Source organism: Porites lutea, chromosome 14 (genome assembly GCF_958299795.1).
Source record: "Porites lutea chromosome 14, jaPorLute2.1, whole genome shotgun sequence".
Lineage (NCBI taxonomy): Eukaryota > Metazoa > Cnidaria > Anthozoa > Scleractinia > Poritidae > Porites > Porites lutea.
In genome coordinates, this window is record NC_133214.1 from 3,714,334 (window position 1) to 3,724,935 (window position 10,602).

The 10,602-nt window shown below is 39.5% G+C and overlaps 1 protein-coding gene across 1 annotated transcript; it reads right to left on the minus strand.

Annotated features, from left to right (window-relative positions):
* Positions 1–1,612: 1,612 nt before the first annotated feature.
* LOC140924423 (eukaryotic translation initiation factor 3 subunit K-like) lies at positions 1,613–9,136 on the minus strand. The gene is made up of 9 exons (XM_073374455.1): positions 9,033–9,136; positions 8,726–8,774; positions 8,142–8,191; positions 7,467–7,587; positions 4,619–4,693; positions 4,226–4,292; positions 3,751–3,828; positions 2,632–2,757; positions 1,613–2,040 (listed from the first exon to the last, which is right to left on the minus strand). Exons 1-9 carry the CDS (start codon positions 9,083–9,085, stop codon positions 2,009–2,011), a joined length of 651 nt encoding a protein of 216 aa, XP_073230556.1. The 5' UTR covers positions 9,086–9,136; the 3' UTR covers positions 1,613–2,008.
* Between the last annotated feature and the right edge of the window lie 1,466 nt (positions 9,137–10,602).

The window sequence follows — 10,602 nt, forward strand, 5'->3', positions numbered from 1 at the left end:
TACTCGGCTTTGTTCCTGTTTCTTCTTTCACCCCGGCTTACATAACGTGGTGGACGTACGAACGTACGATTTTGTCCGAGGAAAAAATTTATTGGATGCATACATTACCAAATTTTCTTACCCATGGTTCCCCGCTGTGCGCGCTTCGCGCACGCGAGAGCTCCGGTTTAACAGACTACAACGGTACTAGTGTCTAGTGGAAGTTCCTGTTGTGAAGTTGGCCTGTCGAATGTCTGCACGCGCACTCTGGACCAGAATCTGATTTCCAACGTCCACATAACTGTGGAAAATTCTAAACATAAGGGTCAGGCGGCCAACAGCCGCACGTGAATTGTATGATTGAGTAGCGCGCTTGTTTCGCCTCATAGCTAAAGGACGATCCATATTATGGTGCTGCGTACTGTTTCGCCCCATGACCTTCAGTCTTTGTGTGGCGTAATTGTTTTCCTTCAATAAAGAACGATTTGATTTATTGATTTCACCGTAACAAATCGATACGATGACAGAAGAAGAAACAGTCCGTCCCAATTGATATCCACCCTTAAATTGTCCACCCAGCCCAGTGTCAAGTCCGTTTTCGAACAGCATTGTGGGTTCTTGCACGTCCCACAATTCCAAGAGTTCGATCAGTGAAAGTGCTGTGAGACCAGGGGTCAATTTAATAAAAATTTTTGAAGTGTAATTTACAAGTGTAGCTATTGTTTTCAGTCTCCAAAACAATGGGCACACTTGTACAATACACTTGTAAAAGTTTCATTAAATTGACCTCAGGCCTGTGGTTTTCATTGCTGGAAATCGAACCCAGGCCCACCACTTTATAATCCACCCAACGAGCTAGCTAACGTATGGAGATCAGCGTCAACCTGTTTTGTAATGGTACGTCCCTGCGCGACTAACGTCCCCGTTTTGCGTGCAAATATCCCACCGCTTTTCATTCCCCGCATGCTTGAAGTCTCTGCGTCGCTCATGCTGGGTGAGTTAGAACAACTGTTACAAGACGGACCGTCTGTATAGGGCCGGATCCAGTCGATCTGCCATGACATTTAACCACCTTACTAGCAGCATTAATCTTTCTGAAACAGATCGAGGCGTCTTCTGCCCGATTTCAGTTCTGGTGGCGATCCATGTTGGAGTTTGCGGACATACATGAGCCCAAACAAAATGTGTTAACCACCTCCATAAACTACGCACCAGCATAATGGTTTTTAAACTGAGATTTATAATTTTGTGTTCAATAAATGTAAAGTAAACAGTATATTTCGGTATCTAACAAGCAGAATTTAATTTATGACACGAGTTTTGTAAAAGCACTTCAGATTACATCAAGTTTAGAACTTGAAAAACATTACAGATAATTGAAAAGCACCATAGATGATTACATTTCAATTTTTATATTTAAAGATCATGTTTTGGGGTTTAGCTGACAGAGAGGTATAGCATTAATTATTTTTCCTCCAAGCAAGTGTTTCCATACAATCAGTCCAATAGCCAGTAACCTGTGTGCAAGCTCTCCATTTGGGGCCTATCACGAGAAGGAACACGCGAGCGGCACATGGAAGGAGATAAATTGCGGTCGTTTCGCCCGAAGGCGTTCACCAGGACATCAGTCGATTCGCCCGATGACATACAACACCCTACATGGTGAACCTACTTCTCTGAGATGTTATTTTAGTTAACCTTGGATTCCACATGTGCAGTCAATGTCTTTTCATGCTCATTCCTTTTTCTCACACTACAAAATACACATCGGGCGAATCGACTTAGACTGGGCGAGCTGCCATCTGGCGAATCGACCCTCAGGCGAAACGACCCGATACCAAGGAGACACCACCTGGGGCTTCATCGATCGGTTGTGTGTTCTCCCACAGCTTGCTTCGCTCGCCTCTCACAATAGAGGTCTTGTTCACAGGCTACAGCCATTGCAGAACTCATAACAACCACAGGGAAACCACGCTTAAATTGAAAACTGAAGAAATCTGCAGAGGTGGCAGTGCGTTGGAGCAGTCTTCTACTTGGCTAAGGCGATTATTCCAGCAACACCTGGAATGTTACAAAATAAACTGTATTAGAACCCGAGAACAATACCACGCTAGATTAGATTCAAATTACCTAAAAAACACCCAGTGCTCATCACTGAATACAAATGAGACACGCAATGTCTGGTGGGTCATACATCTAGCGCACTGTTAAAACTTGATTGGGCTTTGCCACAGGCAGCTCAATAATAAAGTATGCATCAAAATCACATGAATAAGCATTGAAGCATTTTGGGTTAAAACTGACATTAAGATAAAGTCAGATTTGAGGATGATCATCAAAGTGTAGCCTGTATGTTAGTGACAATTGACCCTTTAAGTCCCAATATCCACATACAAATTCTCCAGACTGTCTGCCATACTTTTCCTTAAAGAATCAGTTGAGAGAATTTGTTGACAGATCACAGCACTTTCCCCTTGGTGGTCAATTAATTAATTCGCATGACTTTTTCTGTTGTCAATGTATTGATATCGTTAAGAGAAAATTGATGTTCATCACTGTTGGGACTTAAAGGGTTAGGAAGTATCCCCTGAACAAAATAAAAGATGTATCAAAAAGCAAAATTTGTAAAACTTAGGCACTGTCTTCACTTACTGTCAAAATCGATTTTCTCTGCAATATTTTTGGATTTGATGTGTGCATCTTGATTACAAATAAATACTTTTCCATCCTCTTTGAGTGTCCAGTTCTGTGTTTTGATCCAGTTATCGAGTTCATCCCCTTCAAAAAAATTATGGATAATTAAATGTTTTTGGGAAACTGTCCACCTACCCCTCCCCTACGACAACATTTTGCCCAAAGTGAGAAGTAAGGGTTAGTGGGGAGGGGTAGGTGGGTAGTTTCCCAGAAACGTTTAATAATCCAAAATTATTACCACTAAGATTATTTACTACCTGGATGTTGAGGAACCTTCAACATCTACTGTTCATTAGAATAATTATGTGACAATCAAGGAACATTGTCCAAGCTGGTATGTTGTGCTATTGTCCTGGCCCCAGTTGTTCAAAAGGTGGATAAGGCTATCCACTGGATAAATCTCTATCCACTGTATAGCGCAATTGGTTTCCCTAATGCTTATCCGCTGGATAGTGACTTGTCCGGTGGATATTGCTATCCAACATTTGAACAACCTGGGCCAGATGGTCAATGAAAAGAAAAACTGTATAATAAAAATCTTAGAGTCAAACTTTCAGTACCAAAATGCTAAAGAATAATTATTAATGGTCGCTTTCAGGAGGTGGTTGCTTACAAGAATCAAATCATAAGGGGTTTCATCCAAGAAGAGGCCCTGACACATCTACATTTTGGAACAGAATTTATTGCATGGAATTTCTAAGTAGCGACATGTGTAGTTCCATATCACTGTATGTTCTTTGTATACTCTGATTGCTGTAATATGCGTATAAGAAAACAAAGAGATCCAAAGAGACACAAGAACAAACAAAAAGAAACAAAGAGACCGTGTGTCACGTGTTCGTTTACAAAAGATTAAAAATAATGGAAAATTATAAAACTGTCAGAGCAAAAAGAGGTTGTGGTCACTTACGAGAGGTGATCATTCACGGGAGGTTTATAGTGATTTGACTGGGAAAAGTTGGGTGTTTTGTATACGTGGGCTTATAGGAGCTGGTCTTTGACAGAGTAAACTGTAACTATTTGTACTGTTCCAATACCATCCACTTGTCAAGCAACATCACTCTATAAATCACATACCTTGGAGCCCTCCAAGAAGTTCAGAGATAAGACTTTTGTCTATTGTTTGATATGTTATTCCTATGACATAGCTAACATCTGTACAAAATAAAACACATACAGGAAACATGGCTGTAAACATGCAATGAAAGACTCTCAATCAAACTATGCGTACAAATAAAGCGTTGTCCAGAAAATTGAAAGAAGAAGGAGAAAAAATTTAAGTATTTGGTAAAAGACTTGAGAAGTCTCTTTTTTTTTCTTTTCAAGTCACAGAGATCGAGAGCACATGTTAGGGGCGAGTGGCAAAGCTGCGAGGAATGAGGGTGGAAGCCAATCTCTCCTCCTTTTCACAATTTATTTGCATAATTTCCTTATATCACTCGTTGCGTGTGGCTCTGACGAAAGGAGGACAATTTGGTACTAGATAAAGAGCAAGGTTCCATTGCCATTATACTGTAGGGGTGAATGTTAGTCAAGGGTCAGCTAAACTTACATTTTCTTATTGCATCATGAAATCCTACAACACCTTCAACAAGAGAACTTTCTTCCTCTAGGTATTTCTGAAATAAAAATAATTGAAATGAAAATGTGGTAGGAAAGGTGCTGGAAAACTACACATTAAATAAGGCAGGCTCCATTGGATAGCAAGCTATTCACCAGATAAATCAGCATCAAACATATAGGTATCAGGAAAACCAATTGCACTATCCACTGGATAGCATTAACCATCTTTAAGCCAACCGGGGCCAGAAAATTACACTATCATAATAAAAAGTAAGCGAACAAAAAATACATGTAAAGAACAATATAGACATAAAATAATTTTAATTTTTGATTTGAAAGGTTTTCTACATTTATTTTAGCAAAACAGCAAACAAGAGCCTACCCAAGCCTCCAAAAAGTTACAGGTTTCCAACAGTTCTGCGAGTTTGATAACACTAGCTATAGCTGGATCTTGTTGCTGATGAATGTCAAGGATAGCGAGTCAATTTTTCGTTTAGTTAATAGCAGCTGAGGTGCATGTAACACGCTTTTAAATTGATGTGGTAGTGGTGGATTCATGAGGGTCTGAGTCTAGGGGTCTTCACCTTTGCCCGACATTCCCAGACAGTTATAAAATGTGTGTTTTTAACACCATTTCCTGAATAGCTGAATTCATCAAAGAAGAAAAAGAAGTCATTTGAAGCTCCATCCTTTACAGTGAAGTGCAACAGACCTTATCAATGATACTCGCCATCTTTGCAAGCGCTCTGGGATAGAATGGGAAGAGGAGGCAAATAAGTGATAAATTTGCCAAGACGAGCAATTGCGATCATGTTTGTTTACTCTATCTAAACGAGACGACGATTTCATAGTCATGCAAAATGTACTTATCGAGTTTTGGCAAGATTTACACCATTACTGTTTACCATACAAAAAAGGGTCTAAGGGCTTAGGGTCTGTAGAACAGCCCATCTCCCCAGGGACAATGGTCTTACAACTTGCATTACTAAGATTAGACCTCTTTTAGAATATGCCTCGCCTGTCTGGGGAGGGCTGCCCATTTACCTCGAAGAAGATCTACAGAGAGTGCAGAATAGATGTCTAAATGTCATTGGTCTCCCTAGGGATACTGTTGAGTCACTTGTAACTAGGCGTCAGAATTTGACAAGGAAAGAATTTAAATGTATCCTAGAATCAGAAGCACATCCTTGTAAACGTTTTTTAGAAAAGCCAGTGGATCATGGCCATAATCTAAGATCTTGTAAGACTAACCCAGCGCACCTCAGAATACCTGTATCACGCACTGTTAGGCACAAACAATCATTTATTCCTAGAGGTGCTAAACTTAACTTAATTTGATATGTATACATAATATGTAGTGTTTTGAATTTTTATTGTAATATTACCGTAATTCTTATCGCCAAAGGTAATAAATAAAGGTTATTATTATTATTATAACAATGATCACTTCCACCCATATAATTTTTGTCATTATCGTCTTTAAGATGAAAAGGTTATCATTTCCTGTTGTCTAGGATAAACAAACTCAACTGCGATTTCTTCCATTGTGTAGTTCCAGAAAATATCCAGACCCCCACCACGGAGGGAATCTTACTTTGGACCCCCCCACCCCCCTGGATTTTCCATTTTTACAGGGAACTGATGGCCCCCCCACCCCTCCGGAATTTCCACAAGTGTGACAAAGACCCCCCAACCCCTCTGGAAAAGTTCATTTTCATGAAGAAAGACTATGAAAGTAAAAGAATGAGGCGTTTTATGGTTAGTATGTAACGGTTTCCATCAGAAGCTTGTATGCTTCTGTTTCCATTTATTTGAGTGATCTCGCAACATTGAAACTCACTAAACCACAAAGTAACCTAATCTGCAGTTTTTGCTCATCCCTAACTTTAAATGAAATAGATAAAGTTACAAGTCAGTTGTATTTATGAATTTACCTTAATCAGGGCAAGGTTACGATTTGTTATTTGTCTTCATGGGCGTAAAGGTAGGCGTAATGTTGGTAGTATTAACGAGTCGTGCGGGAATGCTACATGGTGAACAAGTCAAACTTTCAACCCCAAAATGAAGGCAAAACAAAGAGAAGAATAAAAACTCTGACTTCTGAAATCATAACAATGAAAACCCCCTGCATCTTGAAGGGAAACCAAGTTCAATTTACTGTTTTCCGATCGAGTGATGCGACGTGCGTTATGCGCGATGGCCGTAATGTTTGCTGAAATCAACACCATTTCAGCTAGCGAGAATTCAATCATGAACATGCCACATCTTCAACCACAATATTACAGGAAAATGAAAAGGAGAATAAGAACTTTACATTCTAAAGTGGTTACAATGTATAGTTTGTACTTCGTGAAGTAAAATTGCCACTCTACAGTTCCTCCATCGATCGACTGACGCAACTTGATGTGTTGCACGCGTTAATGTCTTAAGAGAGACTGGTAACGAGTAATGGCGGCCGAATATACGAGCATGCGACCGCGTTGAAGTTGGTCAACTTTCTTTGAAATTACATTCAAAACGCTTTTGGAAGAAAGGAAACCTGGTTAAGATCAAAAGCAACAATCTTAAACGATAAATTTCAAGTTATTTATGTTCTAAAAATGATCTAACAGTTCGGTAAGAAGTAATGTTCAAACACAGGTCGAAAATGAAATGTATTTACCCCCGGAAAGTGATTTTATTGTCCAACCCCCCTCCCCTCTGGAATTTCCTGGGCCTCTGACCCCCCCACCCCCCTGGAATTTCCAATTCCCTCCGTGGTGGAGGTCTGGATATTTTCTGGAACCACACATTGGCAATTTTTATCCCTTGTTTGCCCCATGAGAAACCACGTGACATTGCTTTTATCCCATCAGTCCTTAAGTGCATGCAAAGATGGCGGGTATCGTGAAAAAAGTCTATTATTTCATTGTAATTGAAATGTACTACAAAAAATAATATGTGCTGGGTAAAAAAGATTCAATGGTGGGTATAATTCTAGACCCCTGTGTTGGATTTTCCCCAACAAACATTATAAGGATACCAACTCTCAGGTACAAGGGTATCCCCCAAAAAGAAGTTGCCTTATTTACATAGTTTCTTTCTTTTCTTAATGTTTTGAATTGACAATAAATAATAATGATAAAAATGATACCACTACTACTACTATCACTGTTGCTCCTGCTGTTGCTACTACTTCTGCTACTGTTCTTACAACAATAATTTTAAAAAGGTACAACCAGGAAGGATACATTAGCATCATCAATTAGGCATCTGCACATAATGAAGTCAGCATTTGGTAGAGTCATAAGAGCTTTCAGTAGGATCTGCATGGTGACTGTAGTTTGGTGATATGCAGGATTGAACTGGTACCTAATATGAAAATGTAATTAGTAAGTTTTGATGCTAATAATGAAGGAGTTTAGTTTTTAATTGGTACCTATAGCCTGTTTGGGACTGGTTTGGCCCCAGGTCAATACAACGCAAGATGAGGTTTTTTGACTGCTTGTTTTTGTACTATATGTAAAAGACTTTTTATTGTATAACACTGTAATCTAATTAACTGGTTCTCTAAAATTGTAGGGTGTTCATACATCAAAACTGTTCGAGGGCATGGAATGCATTTAGAGTGAACATGGGACTTACAACACATTTGGATTAGCTATCTTGGAGAAGGAAAAAATTCACTAACAGCATTCACCTCCACTTGCAAGCTACAAGCAATCTCTAAGGACAAATGGGCATCAGGGGAGATGTTCCAATTTCTATGTAAATGTCAGAGAGTTAAGGTTACAGGTTTTGGGACTGCAGGAGCAGTTTTTTAAGTTAGATATTTAGTGGGCCAGGTATTCTGCAATCTAGCCAAAATCATGTTATATGGCACTTGCAATGAAATACATGTACATTGTACATAGACTTGTACTCACAATTTTAAAACAGCAAGATTTGCATCCAGGTCATAGACGTTATTATAGACCTAGAACAAAAGAGGAGGAGCAACTCAGTTGAAGAATTCAGTTTACGGTCAAGTGGCCTGAAACCCGAGTCATGCCAGCCAAAATTTACAGTCAAGTCACCAGAAATGCAGAGTTATAAACTTATATGTTGCTTAAAATTTTATCCTGCTCAACAACATCCTCAAGCATTCTTATTACACATTTATCGCGCTTGTTTCGTCTCAATGGAGATTAGAGAACGAGATATGGTACTCATTTATCGTGCTTGTTTCATTGTTCATCAAGGATTAAGAGCGAAATATAATTATTACACATTAATACCACTTGTTTCATCTCATCATCGCTTTAAAGAACGAGGTATGTCACATATTCATTCCTCATGTTTATCTTACGATGGTTTTGGTTTCAATATGGTATTTGTCTCATGGGTCAAAATGGCTTGAGAGCAACCATAACAAGATAACTTCACCTCAGAACGAGGGTTCATAAAGACAATAATAATTTATGGAAGATGCCCTTATTGAAGTGCATAAGCTAAAATTTCTAGTTCCTACCTGAAGATGAACATAGCTTTCAAGTGTTGTCAGATTTTCAGGATTGTACCTAAAACAAAAGAAACAATTTGGTCGTAAATCAAGTAAGCAAATTTATAACTTCATGGATAGAAACAACCAGAAAAACCTCACAAAATAATTTTGCCGTAATCTCTATATATCAGCTGTCTTATTTCCGACACGTGATCAAAAGACCACCACGTTTTCTTCACAACAGGTTTCTTACTACATTCTACCTACATTCATCTCTGCAGTAACTAGTTTTATGTTGTTTTATAAGTTAAACAGCAGCCGTCAGCTTTCATACCTGTCAATTCCCTTTAAAAGTTGAGCCACTTTGTCCCTCATTTCATCCGCCATGTTGGATTCCAGATCACATTAACGGTTGTCACTGGGCACAAGCTTTTACGCGCATGACGCAAGTTGATGTTTGCAGGCCAGTTCGAGTTCGCAAGAGTTCGCAGGCGACGAATAAGCTGACCAATGCGCACACAGATTTCTTGTCAACACACCGGGGAGCCGAGCTGGATGATTAATTGGTAACGAGGATTTGCTAATGTTTTACCAAGTTTTACCAGCGATGAACATGCCGGATGCCATCAGTTCGAAGGTAGATTTCATTCCCCACGAAAAATGCGCCTCTCTATGTTAATTTCTGAAAACATGTACCTGTAGTTGATAAGGTAAGTACCCCTTGTGTCAGGCGAGTGTACATGAATGGTACTTAATTAATAGCTCTCTGATATATTAAAGGCGTTAAGACTGCCTAGTGGTTCAAGTGAGGGTCGGCCCGCAGATGAGTCATGCGACAGAGGCACTTCGACCTTCTTACAAAAGACTTTCCGACTTATCTAAGAATCGAAGGGCCTCTGCTCGCAGGGTAATGAAAATGGTACGAGAGTCCTTAAATTAGCGAATTATAATTGTGGTGCTTGTGGCCTTCCTTTTTGTTACGGTAACGGTATTTAGAGCCAGTATATGGGCAAGTAAACAGGGGCACCCAACGACGGTTTCCTTCTAAATACATTGAAAACACTTTTTAGGCCATCCAGGGTACTTTCAGATCTCTGGAAATGCATTCTAAGCGGCGCTATAAAATTTGTATCTGTTCGGTCGTCCTAGGGCAACTTGAGTCTTTTCGAAATTATAAGAGCTTCAGTAGTATTTTCCCGAAAATTTTAGATGCAATTTTAAGTTTTGCGAAAGTGAGAATTTTTCAGATTCCTCTCTCCATCGCATTTTTGAATCCGAACATTTTAGTTTTCTTTTTTCTACGAAAAATAGGCTAACTTGGGTACTGAAATGCGAAAAATTGAACTTTATAGAAAATCGTAAGGAATTTATTAGATATATTACGAAAATTGTACATGAATGGAACGGTCATCTAGAAATTTTTAGCCTTCCTCAAGCTATAGAAATTTCTAGGCAATTTTTGCTTCTCCGAACAGAAAACAGCCGCTGGGTGCCCCTGAGTAAAAACCAGTAAACCAGGAGGCCTCAACTCAACTTTAACTTTCGCCTGAGAGTCGATTCGCCAATGTCCTGCTCGCTAACTTCTGAAGTCGTTTCGCGTACGTGTTGGGTCAGTTCCCTAACTACTTTCGCCTTATCAGTGGCTGAAAAAACGAGGTATATACATGCGTGTTGCACTTTTTCTATCATGCTTGAGCGAACGAAGCATATACATGTTGCGTAGCGCTCGTTTTGCTTCTTAACGGAACGGGACGTTAGCTAAACGACTCGTGGGCGAAACGTCCGGTCACCAGAGGCACATTTATTTATTGTTACACAGTCAGACTTTCTAAAAGTCCATTTTTTATTCGTGGTTGGCTGCACCGCCTCATAGAAGTTCGTTTCGCTCTCTTTATAGAACTTAT

Bases quoted from the DNA above. Each gene is read 5' to 3' on its own strand.
- LOC140924423 (XM_073374455.1), bottom strand. From the start codon at position 9,085: ATGGCGGATGAAATGAGGGACAAAGTGGCTCAACTTTTAAAGGGAATT. The intron at 8,775-9,032 runs GTATGAAAGCTG...CTTTTGTTTTAG, and splicing joins CTTTTAAAGGGAATTGACAG to GTACAATCCTGAAAATCTGA. The intron at 2,758-3,750 runs GTATGTGATTTA...ATTTTTTTGAAG, and splicing joins ACTTCTTGGAGGGCTCCAAG to GGGATGAACTCGATAACTGG.